The sequence below is a fragment of the Centropristis striata genome, chromosome 16 (genome assembly GCF_030273125.1).
Source record: "Centropristis striata isolate RG_2023a ecotype Rhode Island chromosome 16, C.striata_1.0, whole genome shotgun sequence".
Lineage (NCBI taxonomy): Eukaryota > Metazoa > Chordata > Actinopteri > Perciformes > Serranidae > Centropristis > Centropristis striata.
In genome coordinates this window covers 2,891,229-2,912,570 of record NC_081532.1, presented here as the reverse complement: position 1 = coordinate 2,912,570, position 21,342 = coordinate 2,891,229, and the positions used below count along the sequence as shown (strand labels likewise).

Here is a 21,342-nt window from a genome sequence, read left to right as displayed (position 1 = left end):
GAAGTTGGCAAAATTCAGAGTTTAAGGCGTCAGGCCGTAGACTTTTATGAGCTGTGATGCACACTTTAGTTTAATGCAGTTTTACTTTAATGCAGTACAAAAGCTACACATTTTACAATTGATGAATGCAAATTGCTTTGGGCGTACATCAATGATAAATTAAAATTAAAATGTATAATGAAATGACAGTTTGTGTAATTCTTTGGTCATTTTCAAGTATTTTTGTATTATTCATTTTCATTTAATTCTCACTTTTTTTCAACTTATTTAGACTATTCTATTGTATACATCATATTTGTCTTGCATGGCTTTGTATTACTTCATTTCATCATCCCTTATTTTTTTATATTGATATACTTTTTTGTTATCATGTCAGGCACAAAAACAAGTACACAATACAGGAAAGCACCTGTATTTTAATGAATTATTATTTTTGCCAAATAAAGACATTTTCCCTATAATTTCAGTTAGTGTCAGTTAGTTTTGTAACCACACGTTTCAGTTAGTTGTTGTTTTTTTAAAAAACATTGTTTTTATTTTTATTTCAGTTAACGAAAATGTTTTTTCAATTCTATTTTTCGTTATTTTGTTAGTTTCATTAACTATAATAACCTTGTCCCTCACCCAGACCAACAAAGCTCTAACTGAAGCTCAGGCAGCTCTGTCCCAGACTCAGTCGGAGCTGCAGGAGCTCCAGACCTCCAGCAAGGAGGTGCAGCAGAAACTAGAAGAGGAGCTGCAACGAGCCTGGGCCGACAGAGACGCTGCTGCTCGTGAGTTGGAATAACTTGCATCGTCTCAATTTAGTAGCAGCATCCATGTATTTTGTGTTCCCTTTGTTTTTATAAAAGTTGTTCTTGATGTGCTGACTCTGTTGTTGATGCTCCTCAGGTGCTGTGGAGGAGTTGGTTTCTAGTCACAAGGCGGTGCTGCAGGAGAAAGAGCAACAATCGCTCCACCTAGAGGAGAAGGAGCAGCAACTGCAGCAGGAGGTGACTTCACTTAACTCTTTAGAGTTTGGGGCGATTTTGTTGCTTTTTGACTCTTTTTTTATTCTGCCTGTATATTTATCACATAAAAAATGTTCACCATGCCATGTTGGTATCATTTTTTTTCCAGCAAAACTTCATCTATACGACCTGATCATTATTTATTTCATTTTGACTTACTGGATCAACATTTTGAACACAAAAACCCCAACAAAAACACACACTTTTTTTTAACCAAAAACACACACAAAACATTTTTTTTATTTTACAAAAAATCTCCCATAAAATCCACACAAAAACATGCATAAAAAACACACAAAAGAAAATACAAAAAAAACAAACATTTTAAAAATTACATAAAAATCATGTAAAACATTAAACACAAAATATTGCATTAAAAATGCTGAATGCACACTGCAAAATTTGAAAAACCTCAGCAAAAACTTTTTTTTTTTGACCAAAAACAAACAAACACTTTTTTTTTTTTTTTTTTTACAAAAAATTCTAAATAAAACACACACAAAACATGCATAAAAAACACATACATTTTTTTTAACCAAAAACGCACACAAAACACACAAGCATTTTATTTATTTTCACAATAAACACAAAAAACACACATAAAAAACCCCATAAAAAATACAAAAAACACGTACAAACGGTAAAAAAAATGACATTAAAATCACAAAAAACATTAAACACAAAATATTGTATTAAAATGCTGGATGCACACTGCAAAATTGTAAAAACCTCAGCAAAAACTTCAGTAAAATCATGTTACACTCGGTCATGGTGGTTTTCACTTTTGCTGAAATTTTCAAGAGGAATCCACAACAGTAACCTTTGTGTATATTTTCTCTGTGAACCAGGTTTTGCGGCTTCAGGAGGAGAAGACTTTGTTAAAACGGAGCTCAGAACAGGAAGTAGGTCAGCTGTGGACGCAGCTGGAGAGCATGAGGACCAGTCGGCAGGAGTTGGGAGGTGAGGATGATGCAGCATGACGTCTGATGATGATGAAGCTTTATTTTCATCTTCTTCTAGAAAACATGGTGCTTCTTTTTCAACAGTGGCAGCTGTTAGGGCTGACCTAAAGTCATATCCTGATATATTTAGGCTGAATATCGATATACGATATATATCCTAATATTTTTTTTGCAAAGTGAGAGCAAATGTTCAGTCAAAGTCAAATATGACATGTCACAAGTATTTTTTATTAAAACCATTTATTTAAGTGAACATAAATACTTTATAACAACAGGAGTAGCTTTATAAAAAAAATCAAAGCTCCATAAAGTGCACATTTAAATAAAAAAATATCTTAAATAAAAATAGCCTATGAAATAAAATAGTCCAAACTTTTTCTGAAATAAATATATAATATATACATATATTGATACGAGAAAAGAATAACTAACTAACTAACTAACTAAACTTAATATGATAAACCCTAGAAAGAGCAGCATTTATATATAAAAGAAAAAAATTTGAACTATATTGGAGAGCTGCAACAATTATTCGATTAATCGATTATTAAATTAATAATCAATTATTTTGATAATCAAATAATTGGTTTGGTTCAGTTTTTTAAAGACAATAAGTCCAAATTCTCTGATTTCAGCTTCTTCAATGTGAATATTTCTGGTTTCTTTGTTCCTTTATGACAATAAACTGAATATCTCTTTGGTTTGTGGACGAAACAAGAGATTTGAGGACGTCATCTTGTGGTTTGGGAAACACTCATTGATATTTTTATACATTTTACTGACCAAACAACGAATTGATTAATCGTTTGAATAATCAACAGATTAATCGATAATGAAAATAATCGTTAGTTGCAGCCCTAATGACAAGTAGTTTTATTAAAACCGTTTATTTAGGTGAACATAAATACTGTATAACAACAGGAGTACCTTTTTTTTTTTTTTTTTTTTTTTTTTTTTTTAAATCGAAGCTCATTTAGATAAAAAAATATCTTAAATAAAAATAGCCTATGAAATTAAATAGTCCAATCTTTTTCTGAAATATATATATATATATATATAATTTTTTTTTTATATGACGCTCAGGGGAAACAGAACCTGACTGCATCTATGTAATTCTGTTTTCTGTCTCTTACCTGTTTCTGTCTTTGTTCTCGTCTTTATTTTCTCTCTCAGAGCTGAAAGAGCAGCTGCTGGCCCGCTCATCGCGTGTTGATGACATCGAGCGCCTGAAGACAGAGTTTAATGAACAAAAACGGGAAATCAAAGAGCAGAATGAGGCTGAGCTGGAGAGCCTGAGGAGGTACGAGAGCACCAACAGTCCTCATGCATTTATCCTCACAAAACTCTGCTTCTGTTCTCTGTTCTCGTTTGTGATGTTTAGAACCAAAACTCATATTAAAGCTTAATTGTTTATCGATGAACTGACCGACACATCCTGTTGGCCACAAGTCTACATCAGGGGTCTCAAACTCAAATTACCTGGGGGCCGCTGGAGCAGTATCAAAATGACCAAAAAAAGACACGAAAATGACAGAAAGAAACTAAATTACTTAAAAAGACACAAAATGACCAAAAAAGACACAAAAATATTTTAAAAAGACACACAATGACTGGAAAAAAAAAAGTAAATTACTTTTAAAAAAGACACACAATGACAAAAAAATTCACAGAATTACCAAAAAAGACACAATTATTTGGAAAAAAAGACACAAAATTACCAAAAATTACACACAATTATTAAAAAAAGACTCGACCCAAAAAAGACACAAAATGACCAAAAAAAATACACAAAATTACTTAAACAAGACACAAAATTACAAAAAAAAAGACACAAAATTATTTGGAAAAAAAGACACAAAATTATTTGGAAAAAAAGACACAAAATTACCAAAAATGACACACAATTATTAATAAAGACACAAAATTACCAACACAGAGAAGACAAAGAATTATTAAAAGACACTACATTTTTCTTTTTAAAAAGGCACAAAATTACCAAAAAAAGTAATTAAAGGGACCTTCCAGACACAACTCGGTAAAGTGCCATTCATATAAAACTCACATTAAACTTTCATATCAAGGTGAGGGCCACAAAATATCGTCACGAGTTTGAGAACCGTGATCTACCAGATTGTTAATTATCTTTGTCAGTTGTCCTCTTCGTACCTTTCCACTGATCATTTTCCTCCTTCAGGTACTTTGAGCAGCGTCTGCGTGCGGCGGAGGAAAGCTACAGAGAGGAGATCGCTCTGCTGCAGCTCAGGCTGGTGGAGAGCGCCTTAGAGGAATCTCTGCTAAAAACTGCTGATGACAGGTACAATAATGGAAAAAATGATCAGACCACCCTTGTTTTCTCCTTGATGTCTTGTTCATTTTAATGCCTGGTACAACTAAAGGTACATTTGTTTGGACAAATATAATGATCACAACAACAATAGCTCATGAGAGTTTAATTAAAGAGCTGATATCTAGACATTTAACATGGTTTTATTCATAATGATTTGGGTTATTAAGAATGTTTCCATGACTGTAGATGTAAAAATGACCAAAAAAAAGACACAAAACGACAAAAAATAGATGCAAAAACGACCAAAAAATGGCACAAAATTATCCAAATAGAAACAAATTGACCAAAAATAGATGTGAAAATGATCAAAAGAGACAAAATGACAAAAATAGATGCAAAAAAGACACAAATTGACCAAAAATAAATGTAAAAATGATAATTTTCTTGATAATGATTTTGGTTATTATTGAAGAAATCATGTTAAATGTCTAGATATCAGCTCTTAAATTAAACTCTTATCAGCTATTTTTGCTGTTTTCTTTATATTTGTCCAAACAAATGTACCTTTAGTTGTACCAGGCATTAAAATGAACAAGAAACTGAAGAAAACAAGGGTGGTCTAATCATTTTCCCATGATTTTATATCAGCAGATCATAATATATAACCAGCCACATGTACAACAAAACACAATGATTATTCTAATATCTGTGCTTTTGGTCTCTGTTTCAGTTCCATATCTGAAGGCAAAGCTGAAGAAGAAAAACATCATGTGCTCTCAGATGTTGGCCCCAAACAGGAGAAACAAAAGGTGCTTACATACTCTGAGGAAATAAGACTTTTTAGAGATTTTCTGTTTATATAATAAATGTGTTTTTGAGCTTCCCTTCACGAGGCATTGGAGTTGATTTTCTGCACATTTCGTCTGTTTGTTTTGGAATCTTAAGTGTCTTTTCTTTATTTTTTCATGCAGGAATCTCTGGACAGTTTGTGCCTTCAGCTGGAAGAGAAACACGCCATGGAGCTCGCCAATCTACAGTCTTCTATGACGAACTCCTTTAATGAAGATCTGCGACAGGTCAGACACAAACTCACTCCTTCAGTCTTTAATACATTTAAGCTAACATGGAAGAGAGTTCCCTTAGCCCTGGATTCCACAGGTGCTGTAGTTTTGACTTTCAGGCATGTTGCAAGATATAAACATGAAATAATAATACTAAGGACTGATGTGTTGCTCATAACTGGACTTTTTAACAGTTTTTATTTATAGGCTACAACACAACACAACAAAATAGAAAATAACAATAAACACAGTTAAACAGACAGAAACAGTAACTACTAGGGATAGAAATAATTAATCAGTGATCGATAAATGGTTGTTAACAATTTGGTCGATCACGTGGAATTTTTTATCGATCTGTGTATTTTTTAATTTTATCTCTGACTGTGTATCAGTATCACTGAACTGAAACATGCCGAGCGTTCAGTTCTGTGGCCGTACGTCAATCAGCCAATGAGCTAGTTAGTTTGCAAACTGAAAGTTGCAATAACAATTTTAAAACACACAGAAATACAAGAGTAGTAATTTGAGAATCTTACTGTATCAAAACTTGCTATCATACATTTCTAGGTTTAATTTTATCTAAAACTTATTTAAACACAAAACACATTTAAATATGAAGATAACTGTGAAAACTAACCTCATGTCTCTTCAGGGCTAAACCATAAAACATTGAACTCCTTGTTGTCTTTACACTTTAATCTCTTGATTAAGTTTAACAATAGACAGGAGCAAGTCTCTTTTTGTCCTTTCACAATAAAATCGGCCGTTAACAAAACAGGCTTTTACACAGTACTGTATAAATATCTTTTATTTTGCCCATGTATGCATGCACGCTATAGATAATCGAGTTGGCAGGTTTCTTCCAAACGCCCATCCCTAATAACTACATAGCCTACTTATTTACTGATGGTGTGCTCAAGAGAGACTTTTAAATCCTGGCTTTCTCGCCTTCACACAGCTGGCTAATCGCAGAGTGAAGTGGGTGAATGTTGGATTGTTTTGGAAAGTTATAGAAATGTTTGGCCCCCTAATCCGGTGCTGGACAGATGTGTGCAGAGGGGGATTTTAAAGCTATTTGACCATCCAACAAGCCGTTCTGTTCCAGTCGGCCACTTTAGTCTCTCGTTTACTTGTTTTTATGTCATTACTTGTGCATTAGGTGCGCTCTGACCTCACCGACCAGTACTATGAAGAGCTGCAGGAGAAGAAGACTCGTCATGCTCTGGAGCTGGAGCAACTCAGAGCCAAACTCTCTGACCATCACTTACAAGGTACTGTAACCCTCTAGAGTCCATGAAAGCACCGGCACATTACTTCTTCATGACGTGAAGACATAAAAATGAAGCAACATTGAGTCTCTCCATCAGCTTCCCTCTAAACTTCTGGCTTGAAACTCCATGCCAGATTTTTTTTGGATGATATTCGGCCAAGTAAAACTGGAGATAATGTCAAATATATTTAGTATAAAAATATAGAATTTAAGATTATCCTCATTTTACCTGTTATATGTTATATTTGCAACCTGTGTTCATATTTGCAACATTTAAAATTCTGTGTATTGAAATATAATTTTCAAGATCAGATTATATGTTTTCCTTTGTTTCTTTGGGTTCAACATTTATGTCAAGTAAGTCAAAGTAAAAAAAAATGAATTATCGGGACATAAAGGTGAGGTAACGCTGAAAAATTGATACCAACATAACATGGTAAAGATTTTTTAACAGATTTTTTAAAGGACATAATAGCCAAAGATTTCAGAGGGTTAAACACACATATTATAAAATCCAACCACTGAGCAGTCTAAAGTTGTATAATAACTCTTCAATAATCTTTGTTGCAGAGCTTACCAGAGTTCGTTTGGAAGCAGCACGGCAGGTTGAGGTGAGAAAAGTTAAAAGTTAATCCATAAAACAAGTTCTTCTTAAGTTTATCAGCTTTACAATGCATGTTTGTGCTGCTTTTTATTAGGTGGAGGTTGAACATAAAATGTGGAGTCACACTGAGGAGCTGCAGACCAGGACCACCATCATCCACACGCTGGAGAACAGACTGGCTGCTCTGAGTAAACAACATGAAGCAGACATGCAGAGAAACACACAAAAGGTACACAAGCCTGCATAGTACAGGCTTCATGCCAAGGTTATAATAGTTTTGGATTTTTCATTAGTTTTAGTTTCAATTTCGTTGTGATTTTTTGTTTTCAAATTCAGTTAGTTTTAATTCGTTTTTAGAGTGAGTTTGCTAGTTTTAATTTGTTTTTATTTTTTGGTAAATGCTTAGTTTTAGTTTAGTTTTTATGAGTTTTTTAATGGGGTATTTGTTGGGTGCCAGATTAAAAAAAAGTCCCATAAATGTTTCCTTTATTTCCTTTGTCTGATCCATCTCAGCCCCAATAAGTTTATTAAGTCATAAAACCAGATAGATGAAATAGATTTCATGTCAACCAAAAAGGTTTACGGATGAAAAAAAGTTGACAAAGACGAAAACGAAGGACATGTTCACTATAATTTTAGTTAGTTTTAGTTAGTTTTGTAACCACAAAATACAGTTTCAGTTAGTTATCGTTTTTTAAAAACTCTCGTTTTTATTTTTATTTCAGTAAACGAAAATGTTTTTTCAATTCTAGTTTTTGTTATTTCGTTAGTTTTTGTTAACTATAATAACCTTGGTTCATACAGATGCTTGAAATCCTTGAAAATGCTTAACTTTTAATGTATTTTCAAGGTTTGAAAAGTGCTTGGATTTTGGATAAAGTGCTTGAAATTCTTACTGTATTTCTCGTGCAATCTGACTATAGATAATCACGTGTTCAATAAAAAAAAAAATACTAAATTGAATATTGAGATTAGCAAACTGTACTTTTGGTTGGTAAAAGCGTAATACCATCGTTGTTCAAGTCAAACTTTATTTATAAAGCACATTTAAAACAACCAGGGTTGACCAAAGTGCTGTACAGATATCACAGTTGCAGGAAATTAAAAGTAGAAACTAAAATACTAAAATAAACACAGTGCAACAATAGAATAAAATAAATAAAGAAAATTAGAATAAAATAAATAAAAAATTTAAAAATTGAATACAATTTTGTTTTTTTGCAAGATGTCCACTTAAACTTGATTAAAAGCCCTTTTAGGGAGGATTTAAAAACTTCAAAATGTCTGTATGGTTGGGTGAAATTACCCCTTTTAGCATGTAAATACTCATCTAAAATATGCAACTTACAACTGTTTTAAGGTCCTGGAAAAGCTTGAAAATGGACCTTAAAAGTCCTCAAAGTGCTTGAAATTTACCACTGAAAAACTGTACGAACCTTGATATTAGAAAAGTTCCAAATAAACTGATAGTTGAACAGAAACTCAGACTTTGTGATGCAATAATTTCAAACTGTGTCCAGCTGAAACAGGAGTTTGCTGCAGAGCTTGTTGGTCTTGAGGAGGCTCTGAGACAGGAGAAGGTGTATGTGAAGGAGGAGATGAAGCAGCTGAGAGAAGAACTCCAAGAGAAACATGAAGCTGAGCTCTCTGCTCTGAGGTCAGAACATCAGAGAGAGATGGAGAAGGAGAAGACACGCCTTGAGGAAGCTCTTCAGGTGGAGAAGGAGAAGTTAACATGTCTACAGGCTTCACTGGACAATGATGAGAGTAAGATTATTATTGACTTGCATTAGTTTTCAGTCACCAGTCAGATCAGAAGTAGTGGATCTCCATCAGCTTCTAACATGTTGTGTGTTTGTCTTTCAGGTCCACAGGTCCTCATAGTGCGACAGAGACTGGAGGCCCAGTATGATGGTGAGCTGCAGAAGGCAAAGAGCCGCATGGAAACAGAGATAAAGGAGCTCACTGCTCTCCTCCAGGAGCAGGAGGAGGAGCGGCTACGCCAAGCACAAGAGAGGTAATCATAATGATGATGATGATGATAATAATAATAACTTACATTTATATAGCGCCTTTCAGGAAGCCCAAGGACGCTTTAAAATATAATACAGTAAGATGACAAAAACAATTGGGCACTGATGACGGGTTGAGGGGGTTAGGTGAGTCCAAAAGCCTTTGTGAAGAGATGGAGCTTTAGAAGTTTTTTGAAAATGTCCAAGGAGGCAGCATTTCGGGTTTCGGAGTTTCAGAGGGTGGGGGCTGCGGAGCTGAAGGCACGAGCCCCAAAAGTTTTTAGTTTGGTGTGGGGGGTGATGAGCAGACCTGTGTCAGAGGACCTCAGGTTTCAGGATGGTGTTTAGGTCAGTGAGATATGGAGGGGCGAGGTCGTGGACGGATTTTTAGGTCAGGAGGAGGAGTTTGTATTCTATGCATGATTTAACCGGGAACTAGTGAAGGTGGATGAGGGTGGGGCTGATGTGCAGGTGAGCTCCATTAGGGCTGAAGATCTTTAAATCCTGGTCACAACTGGGGTTTTTAAAAAAAAAAAAAAATTCAGTGGTTAAACCTATTATGTGCGTCATGATTGTGTTGCTGTTTTAAGTTGATTACAATTTATTTAAGCAATTAAATTATTATTTTTTTTATAGATTGTTATAACATGGAACATTTGGATTTTTATTTTTAGTCCCATGTCAGTATAGGTAATGAAAAATCATAGAGAAATGGACAGTCCCCTTTAGAAGTTTATACTTTTAAACTAGTTTATACTACATGCCAAAATGACTCTACAGATTGGACACAAAATCATCCAGATTCTGTCTGGTTACATATTGAAGTATTGAATCTGGGTAACATTTTGGTCATATTTTAAAAAAAGTTTTAACTGTAAACTACATGTTTTTATTTTCTATTATAAATAACAATAAAAAATAAAAGACAAGATTAACAATATCATGTTTTTGCAGATGGTAATTACATTTTTAAATTGTGAAATCTACACTAAAAGTTTGGGTGATTATGATTTTTTGTTTTTGCTAAAAAAAAAAAAAAAAAAAGTCAAATTTTCTCAAACACAGGTTTTCTCCATGTGGAAAATGTGAGTATACATTTTTTTTGAAGGGGACAGATTAATAAATGTAATCTTTAGTGCTGTTATTAATGTCTAAAAACGGAATACTTTAGACTAATGTGTTAATCTCCTGCAGTTTGAGCTCTAGGACCCTTGAACATGTTCTGTTTTTAATGATCTGACGTCTGTTTAATTGTTTGTGTTCAGGTTCCAAGAGGAGAAATCAGCGTTGGAGCAGAGTTTGTCCCAGAAACATGAACTCTCTCTGTCAGAGCTAGAGAACAAACATCAGACTGAGCTGCAGCATCAGAGTTCAGCTCTCCAGAACAAACACTCCCAAGAGAAGGACTCGCTCAGAGCCCAACACAAAGCACAACAAGACTCACTCAGTGCCAGTCACAGAGATCAGCTCGCTGCCGCGGCCGCTCAGCTCAAATCCAAACACGACGCAGAGCTCGTCGCCTTGGAAACGGCACTCGACTCCAAACTGAAGACAGACCTGGAGCGTCTGCAGGCCGTTCTTCAGGAGACCGGTCTCGCTCAGCTGGAGGCTTTAGAGGCCGAGTTGACCCGCAAACACCAGGAGGAAAGAGATGAACTGGAGAAGAGGATGCTGGGTAATATGGACACTTTGGAGGCCACATACCTGAAGGAAGTGCAAGTAAGGACACGTGATTTATAATGTCGAGCCTTGTGTTAGCAATGGTTGATGAAAGTGCACAAGTAGGCCTGTCACCATAACACATTATATTGTTGTATCGATGTTGTTTTAGTTTTATAACGATATTGGAGCATAATGTGTACATCCTTTTCCACAGCAATTAATTTTTAAATCTCGAGAATAGTAATATATAGTATTTTTTGGGGCAGTTCGTACTGCATGTCAAACATTTGCAGCTTAACTTAAACGCAACACAAAAAAAGCACAAAAATTGACAAATGTAAACAACAATATATTGAGTCCAAACTGTTGTGTCCATTTTTATATATTGTTGCATCCATCAACTCTTAAAGGGGTAAAAGGAGGTAACCTAAACCAGATGTAATGGATTTAACAGAGGTGTTTTTAATAAGAAATAAAATGGCAGCAAGATACATTTACAAAGGACCCTCCAGGCTAAAGGTTTAACAAAATAAAATAACAATTTCCAGGGTCAGTTTCACGCTGCACACAGGCAAAAGAACAACAACAACAACTAATCACTAATCTTAAAGCCGAGCACAGACAAAGAAGGTTTGAGTGACGGTTCTGACTGAAGCTCCAGCCAGCCTTTTGAAACTTGCAGGCGGCTAATTCTAAAAATGCTGCTCCTTTCCAATCATGAAGGTATAGAGTGTGTCTCTGTACACATTTTGTTGTCCACCTTCATGAAAGGAACAAAATAAATAAATAAAAAGTACAAAAACTAAGCAATGTCTTTGAACAGGAAGTAGTTTTTGAAAAAAAAACCAAATCGGTTAATTTTACTGTATAACACAATTAATTCACCAGTGTATAAAACTTTTATTTCCTTACATTTTCTGCCTCTCCCTTGGAAGAACGATAGCAAAAGTCTATTCGTTCTCAAATGAGTACTTCCTGATTAGCAGAGTCGTAGCTTGTTGCTATTGCTAAAAATAGTCAAACTTGCACAGAATATCAAGCTACAAACATTATTAAGCACAAATGAACAAGTTTTAACCATCAAATCTGATCAGATTTTGTACCTGGTCCACTTTTGTCTAGGGATAAGCTCTTGATTGACTTCAGCAAGATGCTGCCATCTGATTTTTACACTAATTGATGTATTGTGATTTTTCTAGAGTGTGTACTACTGAGGACAACATGTTATAGTTAAGCAGAATTAAGTATAAGGTCCATAAAACCTAAAATGAAATGTCCACATGAGGATGCAGGGTCACAGGACGTTAAGGTTGTTTTTTTTTTTTAAATCTCAGGCGCTGCGTGATGAGATGGCCCAACTTGAAGAAGCTCATCTTCAAGACCTTTCTCTCCAGAAGTCACAACATAAACAGATAATGGAGCGCAACGCTGCAGAGCAGCTGTCCATCAGAGAGGATCTGAGGAAGGAGCTGGCTCAGCTTCACATGGAGAAGTTTAGTGCCATGGCAGCAGAGCTCAGCCACGTTCACAAGGTCACACTTAAACATCGCTGCTCAGCCTCTGACTAATATCTGATATACAGTCGTCAATCGAATTATCAAAGACTTAATGAAAGTTTAATGTCTTCCTTTGTTCTTACAGACTGAGCTGGCTGCTCAAAAAGAGGCCTTAGATACTGAACACTGCAAAACCCTGGAGACCCTCAAGACACAGGTACCATCAACCTTCATTACTTTGGGTTTTATTTTCTCTTTAAAAGCCCAAATTCTAAGTGTTTTCTCATGATGCCGTAAGAAAAAACCAATAAGAGACGGAGCAGGAACAATCACAAGACATTCTCAGATACACAGCCCTGATTCATTTCATACATTTTCTTGAATGCTTTTGAAAATGAATATTTGTTCTTCATTGCAATTTGGATGCTACAAACTTTCCCTTTGTCATCATATGAGTTATGTGTTTTGGACAAAAAAATACCCACTATAGTTCATGTTGGCATTTCAATCTTGTTTTCTCCAAATTGATGTTTTAATGTTTTTGTTTTTGCGTCCTGTGTGCTCTTTTAGGTTTTAGAACTAGAGCAGCAACACAGCGCTGCTCTCCAGGATCTCTCACATACCTGCACAGCTGAGAAAGAGCAACTCATCACACAGCATCAGCTGCAGCTACAGGTGTGTGTGTCTGTGTGTCTGTGTGTGTCTGTGTCTGTGTGTGTGTGTATGCATGAGTGAGCATCACACTACCTCTTCTGTGTCTTTCACAGCGCCAGTTAAAACTAGGTTTGTCACGATACTAAAATTTTCAACTTGGTACCGATACTCAGGAAAATATTCGATTCTCAATACCATTTTCGATACCACAAGGATAAAAACAAAGACCTCAACATTTTACAGAAATATTTTTATTAACAAGAAAAATGCAACATGTAAAAATGAACAGGTTAAATATTTATAATAAAAAACAGTGCAAAAAATAAATAAACTAAATAAATAAATAACTCTATGCTTATGTATACTGATACTGTGTATCTTTTTTGGGGTATTTTTGTCTTTTTTAAATACTTTTGTGTCTTTTTTTAATGTGTGTTTTTTTATTTTTTTTGTGTCTTGATAATTCTGTGTCTTTTTTTGGTAATTTTGTGTCTTTTTTTTTAAATTATTTTGTCTTTTTTTTTAAAATAATTTTGTGTCCTTTTTTAGTAATTTTGTGTCTTTTTTAAATTTTGTCTTTTTTTTAAGTAATTTTGTGTATTTTTTTGGTCATTTTGTGTCTTTTTAAAATAATTTTGTGGGTATCGATACTTTTGAAAATGAGTATTGTATCCGGATACGTTTTAGTATCGATACTTTTGACAACCCCAGTTAAAACCCAGTGCTCTGCCTGGCTAGTGGTCTTTTGATGGTTTTCAGTCGAGTTTTTGTCTCTGCAGCTCTTAGCGCCCATTAGAAAAGAGATTACACAGAATTATTGTTCATCCTTCATAATGGAGTATCTGTGCGGGGAGTATTTATTTGGATTTCTCTTCTGAGAGCTGAGCATTTGACCCGACTGCATGCTGTGGTATTAAACTAACAAACAAACGCGTGACTGCTGCAGGAGCTGAGGAGCGTCTCTGCACGGGAGCTGGAGGCATGTCGCCGGGAGCTGCAAGAGGAGTCGTCCCGGCAACGCCAGCACTTCCTGGAGGAGGCGGAGCTTCTCAAAGCCCAATCAGAGGACAGACTGCAGGACAAAATTAATCAACTGAAGGTAAAAAGAGGAGCGATGAGGGGAAAAATGTGACAGTTTGCATAGCTGCAAAGTAGGGGTGTGCCATATCGTATCGTTCACGATAATATCGGTATTTTTTTTTTCATGGTTAAAAAAAATGCATATTGTGATATTGGCAACATTCCTACTTTTTGATGTAGTGGCGTAAGGTTACAAGCTAACAATTAAAGTTGTTTTAATCACAAAAAGCTACTTACTCTCTGTCGCTAAACACATGCAGCTTTCAAAATAAGAGCACAGTGTGTTAACAGAATCCACCACAGAACTTACAAGAAGACTGTCAAAATAAGATGCCTTAAATAAAACATACAAGAACCTTTATTCTCCTTTACAAAATGTCATTAAAATATGCCCCCGGAACCCCTAAATGGTTATTTTTATTATTTTCTCATACATTTTTTTTTATTTGGCAACTGTTGAGATTTGCACTTCACACTACATTTTAGCTTTTTATTTATTAATACAGATGAAGAAAAAAACATATTTTCTATATCTTTTTAAGTATTTCATAATATCGTCAAGAATATCGTTATCGCAAAAATAGCCTGAAATATCGTGATATTCTTTTAGGGCCATATCGCCCACCCCTACTGCAAAGCATCCTTTCGTTAAAAAAGAAAGGAATCGGAGAATCAGATTTTTTTCAGAGTGCGTGTTTGCAACATTATGTAATTTCTCTGGATTATGAGAGCTGTAGTGTGTGTGTTGTGTTGTCTAAGCTCCAGATGCACCAGTTCACTCTCAGGGATAGCTCTTCCTGTTGGAGCCCGTCCCACTGGAGCTTTATTCAAACCCAGTTTCCTCATAATCCCACCATGGCCGTATATGAAGAAGTGTTCTTGTCCGTCTGTCTCTCTGTTCTCTGACTCTGTGTGCTGCTGCGCTGTGTTTGTGTGTTTGTGTTGCCGCCATCTGAACATTGGCTAAATGGGATGGATCTAAGCTTTTTATCCTCTGATGCAGAAGGTTTTAAGGCTGAAGGTACTTTTTTTTTTTTCTGGCATTAGACCATCTGAAATGTGCAGCCGTAAGCCAGCGAGACGTGGCCGGAGAGCTCTTTAGCTACACTGTACTGCAGCTTTTTTTATTTTTATTTTTAATTTTTTTTACGGATGGCGATCTGCATCTTTTAATTAATGCACTGCTTTGTTTGAAGACGGAGTTTGAAGAGCAGAAGGAGGCGGAGCTTGAGGAGCTGAAGAGGAGCTTTACATGTGAGCAGGAGGAGAAGGAGCGCAGCTACACGGGCAAAATGAGCCAGCTCACCGTCCAACTGCAGCAGCTGGACGCTGTGGTGGCCCAGGTACAACACACACACACACACACACACACACATTAAAGTCTAGTGTTTTTACAGCTTTGTTCTTGTGCATGGGTCTCACACTTGCGGGCCAATTGCGGCCCTCGTGATGATATTTTGTGGCCCCCACCTTGATATGAAAGTTTAATGTGAGTTTTATATGAATGGCACTTTACCATGTTGTTTGTGGAAGGTCCCTTTAATTACTTTTTTTGGTAATTTTGTGTCTTTTTTTAATAATTGTGTGTCTTTTTTAAATTTTGTGTCTTTTTTGGAAATTCTGTCTTTTTTGGTCATTTTGTGTCTTTTTTAAAATAATTTTGTGTCTGTTTTAATACTTTTGTGTCTTTTTTGGTCATTTTGTGTTTTTTTTTGGGTAATTTTGTGTCTTTTTAAAAAAATAATTTTGTGTCTTTTTTTAAATAATTTTGTCTTTTTTTAATAATGTGTCTTTTTTGGTAATTTTGTGTCTTTTTTAGAAATAATAATTTTGTGTCTTTAAAAAAATAATAATTTTGTTTCTTTTTTAAATTTGTCTTTTTTTAATAATGTGTCTTTTTTGGTAATTTTGTGTCTTTTTTAAAAATAATTTTGTGTCTTTTTTACAATAATGTCTTTTTAAAAATATTTTTGTGTCTTTTTTTGGTAATTTTGTATCTTTTTTTAAATAATTTTGTGTCTTTTTTGGTAATGTCTTTTTTTGGTAATTTTTTCCTTTTTTTTTTTTTAATTTTGTGTCTCTTTTTTATTTTTATTTTGTGTCTCTTTTTTTTTTTTTTTTGTCATTTCAATACTGCCTCCAGCGGCCCCCAGGTGATTTGAGACCCCTGTTCTTGTGCAAATGAAAAGGTAGAATAAGGTGAAAGACTCCTACAGCTTCACTTTGCTGCGGGCGAGACTAGACAAGCCTGAGAAACAAGTGTTGTATCATGGGCGATGAGGCTCCACGGACAAAAATCAATGAAATAAATAAGAAGTTTGTGTGTCTTAGAAACTGAGATTTAAGAGTGAAGACAGAATATTGCTGCTGAAACAACCACAGTCTAGATTTTTCCTCGCATGAGATTACAGCTTGTTAAAGAGTTTATCATATCAATGAATCACCACGCTAATCTGGTGAGTGTGTGTTTGTGTGTGTATTTGTGTGTAGTGTGGTGGTGCGCTTTTGTTTGAAGCATGCATTAGTAGAGCTGTAATGATTAATTGGGTAATCGATTAGTCAATTATTTTTCTGCCATTTCACTATTTTGATAATTGTTTAATCTTCTCAGTTGTGGTAATTTGCTGCTTTTATTCATTTTATGTGACATTAAACTGAATATTTTATGGTTTTTGGTTGTTTTTTTGGACAAAACAAGACAGTTAAAGACAAACTTTTGCTTCAGGAAATCTGTTTACTGACATTTTTGTAGACTGGAAGATTAGAGGCAGTAACTGGTAGATTAATGTTCAAATCAGGCGGGGAGTAATATGTGCACTTCAGGTGGCAGATTAATATTTAAACTCTCATTCACAGTAACATGCATTGTTTGTGTCAGTCCAGATAGGATCGATTATTAAATTAATCCTCAACTATTTTGATAATCTAATTGTTTTGTTTTTTTTGTTCTTTAAAGACAATAAGTCCAAATTCTCTGATTTTAGCTTCTTCAATGTGAATATTTCTGGTTTCTTTGTTCCTTTATGACAATAAACCGAATATCTCTTTGGTTTGTGGACAAAACAAGAGATTTGAGGACGTCATCTTGTGGTTTGGGAAACACTGATTGATATTTTTATACATTTTATTGACCAAACAACTAATTGATTAATCGTTTAAATCATCGACAGATTAATCGATAATGAAAATAATTAGTTAGTTGAAGCCCTAATATTCAGTTTAATATAATATGAAACTGAGAAAAACAGGAATTCTCTATATTTGAGGGAGCATTTTCTGCCATTTGTGCATAAATAATTACTTAAACAATCATCAAAACGGTTAATTTGATGGGTCAAAAGCTCACATCTGTGTCTTTCTATTGCTTTTTTATTTTATTTGATGACATTCTGCCTGTCGCTGGCACAACGTTTCATTTTGTTGGTGGTTGTTGTGGAGATGTAAATCATACAGAGTTGTGTTAATTGTTTGCTATCGCCCCGGTTACTAACGGGGTAGTCTCGTTTCCAAAAAACTGTTTTGGATTCTGTCAGAACTCTAACTGTGATTTTTGCAATTCAGTGCTTTTCCTCTACTTTGATTAATTCTTTTGAATCAATAATAATAGATCTTGATTGCACAATTAACGTAAAAGTGGCTAATGTGTGTATACGTTGGTTTCCATGGCAGCTTCCCAGCTTGGCTCTTGATAAGGAAATATTAAACACACACTTACACCTCCCCGTGAGGTTGGGAGGGGGCTGTTGCCAGGGCAACAGCATTGTTTGGTTGAGGCAGGTGGCTGCGTGAGGTTGTTTGATGGGAGGAGAGGGAAAAAGAGAGGGAAGACATGGTGAAAGGAGAGGGAGAGAGTGACGGGACAGAGGGAGGAAAGGTAAGACATTTACTACAGATCTGTAAGAAAAAGGATCTTTTGGGAGAAAGTGAAGCTGGGAGTTGTGTCAATCAGTTGTTAAAGCTGTTAAAGCAACTTTAGCACTTCTGCCAAAGATGTCTGATGATTCCAGTGTGTGCGGCGTGTTTGTGTATGCATGCTCTAGCTTTAAAGGAGGAGAAATGTGTTATATGCCTTATGTAATATACCCTGACATTTGTTTCTGATCTCAGCCTTTTTAAATCAAAGTTGAAGACCCACTTTTTTAGGTTGGCATTTAATTCTGCCAACTCTGTTTCTTAGGTCTACTCATTGTGTTTGTTCCTTTCTATGTATGGCTATGTATGGTCTATGGCTCGTACTACCTTGCAGCACTGCAGCACTTTTATTTTGTACTTATATGTTATGCGTGTGTTATGTATTGTTTTTATGGATTTCCTGTGAAGCACTTTGGGTACCTTCTGGCTACTGTAAAGGGCTATACAAATAAACTTGATTTGATTTTAGTTGATGTAAACGATATGTTTCTATGCTGGCGTACACAGTCTGGTTCAGTCAGTTTTCTGTAAGAAAAACTGCAGCTACTTCAGAGAGTTTATCCTCTTTATTTTCTTCACACGGGAACAAAGTACAGCAAATACTGTCGTGAGGTTTTACAAAACAAAACTATGTGCGGGATCACCGTCGAGGAATAGCAGTAGCAGCGGCGGCGCACTTTACTTGTAACTTTTTCCGGAACTGTTCGTGTTCATCCGGGTCTACTCGGGAGAGTAGAGCAGGGAAGTTTACACAGTTGATGTATTGAATGTGTTTTAGCTCACTGGAGCTAATAGCCTTTTGTCATGCTGGTGGCCGTGTCATTTTCTTATCTTCTATTTGACGGAAGTGATGTGATGCTGTTTAAACAAACAGAAAGCTCCGGCAGTGAGCCAGTCTTTGAGGTTTTCATTTGATTACTTTTGGTTTGAACTTCTTGTCATAATTGGGGGTTAATCTGGTACTTCTGCATATGCGTTTTTATTTGTTTTGGGTTTTTTTTTAAGCAGGGTTGCTGCAGGGTTTTAAAGGGTATCAAAAGGTAGTAAATGAAATTAGCCAAAAATAAGAAGTGGTGTGTGCTCTCCCCACAGCTCGGTCTCTTAGGTCAAACACAAGACATCTTCTGTCTGTTCTGTACCTGTTTTTAAAATGCGTGGTTTATTGTTTATTGTTAAAAAGATCCCCATTAGCTGTCACCAAAAGTGGGAGGAGCTAGTCTTCCTGGGGTCCACAAGACAAAACAAAAATCACTTAACAATTAAACATTGTAGACATTATTATATACGTCATCAGAAATCATTCTAAATAAGTTATTACATTCATATCTATTACATTAATTCTCACTTTCATACAGTAAATATGTTAATTCACTACTCACAAATTTAAATAGTGCATTCTCAAGTAATAATTAAAAGATACTTTACTATTTAGTTCACGTATATTTAGTGGGCAATTATTCCAATAACTGATAGCAGGATAAATAACTGTTCTCTTTAAGGCATTTGATTTTGGACATGGTGACATCATCATTGGTGATGGTGATCAATCATTTGAATATGTGGAACCCAAACTTTGGAACTCTCCGCCCCTCCCCCTACGGTCTGATATTTCTGTGGACTCTTTTAAAAATCACAATTTTAGACAGGCATTTGGATGACCACCATGCATTGTACATATTATTCTATAATTTTAATGTTTCATTGTGTTTTATTTGTCTTTTAACTGCGTTTTAGTTGTCTTATGTTCCCCTATCTTCTTTATTTTTATCTTCTGTCAAGCACTTTGTGATTTTTACCTGTGAAAAGTGCTATATAAATAAACTTTACTTACTTACTTACTTACACATAACAATGAAATAACATTTTGTCTTGGGTTAGGGGTTAAATAGCAAACACTTGTGTATAGGTCCGTGCTGCTATACATGCAAAAAGTATCAAGTAACTGAAATATAGGTACTTGATTTGACTTGAAGTAAAAAAAAGAAGAAAAAAAGACCGTAATCAGTTACTTTATAATTAGTTACTCCAAAACTGAAGTTAAAAAGTTCCAGATGAATGTCGTGTTGGTATTAAAAAGTATTGTGAAGGTATTAAAAAGGTAATAAAAGGTATTAAATTCAACTAAGTATTTCTGTATAGACCCTGTAAAGCGATAGGTGGAGAGGGAGGCAGTTAATAGGTTTGTGTTAAATGTTGGTAGAATTAACAAGCTATATCTCTCTCTGATGTTTCTTCCAGCTGCGAGCCGAGGTGGGCTGCCTGCAGGGAGAGCTGAAAGGGAAACGAGCAGAGATGGAGACTTTAGACACTCTCCTCCAGAGACGAGAACGAGAGAATCAGGAGGGAGGAAACCTTCTGAAGATGCTCACTGACGACCTGCAGACGGCCAGAGAGGAACGGTGAGAACTGTTCTCTCTGTGTGTGTTTCATGTGTTTAGTGGTTACAGCTGGGGGAACTTTATACTTTTTAATGTGTTTTTATGGTAAAAATATCAAGTGAATGTGTGTAGTGAATACAAAAAAATCCAGGTACTTACAGATACTCTGAGTCTTACTTGTAGCCTACTATTGTACAGTTTGTGGGATAAAATATGATAGACAGATTTTTTTAATTTAAGTGTTTTTTGTTTTTGTTTTTGTTTTTTTCCCTCGAAATTGTATTATTACTTCTGTAATATCTTTTTTTTTTTTTTTTTTTTAACTTTATTGGTAAAATGTATTTATTTTTATTTTTTATATATATTGAATATTTATAGAAACATTGTAATATATGGATTTCAAATCAAATTTAAATTCCTTAGCGATGCACAAAATTTCGGTCAATTAATTATTGCTGACAATGAGAGATTTGTATTTTATATTATTCCAATCAATAGAATTTGAGCTGCTAAAATACAGCTTGATAATGTTGCCGACATTAGTATGCAACATAATCTTATTTACAAGCAACAAGTTAACTCTCAGTGCTGCAGATACCAGTGTGTTAAATGTAAAGTAGAGAATAAGATTCTCCCAACATCGGGGTGTGTTTTTCTTTATCTTCTGTCCTTCTGATGTCCCTCTCCCAGACGTCAGCTGCAGCAGGCCAATGAGAAGCTGAAGAAGGTTCTGATCGAGATGATTCGCAGCACCATAGCAACAGAAGATCTGATTGGACAAAAGATCAGCGCCGGAGCCAAAACATGTGATCAGAGGAGCTCAACGGGGAACAAAGACGCACAAGAATCTGGTTTGTTGGCTCTTTTACTTAACAACTGTCATTATTTTGACTAGTTGTTGTAAGAACTACAGATGTACGTACCAAGGTTATTATAGTTAACCAAAACTAATGA

General features: G+C 35.3%; 1 protein-coding gene across 1 annotated transcript in view; it reads left to right on the top strand.

Moving 5' to 3' along the window:
* Positions 1-21,342, top strand: part of pcnt (pericentrin) — a 79,080-nt gene that overhangs the window by 20,723 nt on the left and 37,015 nt on the right. The window contains exons 16-35 of the mRNA XM_059353436.1: positions 629-773; positions 892-992; positions 1,859-1,970; positions 3,146-3,272; positions 4,167-4,286; positions 4,990-5,068; positions 5,231-5,335; positions 6,480-6,591; positions 7,161-7,201; positions 7,289-7,423; positions 8,715-8,961; positions 9,061-9,211; positions 10,472-10,925; positions 12,203-12,400; positions 12,510-12,581; positions 12,935-13,039; positions 13,965-14,117; positions 15,295-15,441; positions 20,249-20,409; positions 21,079-21,239. Coding sequence (XP_059209419.1) covers positions 629-773; positions 892-992; positions 1,859-1,970; positions 3,146-3,272; positions 4,167-4,286; positions 4,990-5,068; positions 5,231-5,335; positions 6,480-6,591; positions 7,161-7,201; positions 7,289-7,423; positions 8,715-8,961; positions 9,061-9,211; positions 10,472-10,925; positions 12,203-12,400; positions 12,510-12,581; positions 12,935-13,039; positions 13,965-14,117; positions 15,295-15,441; positions 20,249-20,409; positions 21,079-21,239 — 2,926 coding nt within the window. The remainder of the gene's footprint in view (positions 1-628; positions 774-891; positions 993-1,858; positions 1,971-3,145; positions 3,273-4,166; positions 4,287-4,989; positions 5,069-5,230; positions 5,336-6,479; positions 6,592-7,160; positions 7,202-7,288; positions 7,424-8,714; positions 8,962-9,060; positions 9,212-10,471; positions 10,926-12,202; positions 12,401-12,509; positions 12,582-12,934; positions 13,040-13,964; positions 14,118-15,294; positions 15,442-20,248; positions 20,410-21,078; positions 21,240-21,342) is intronic.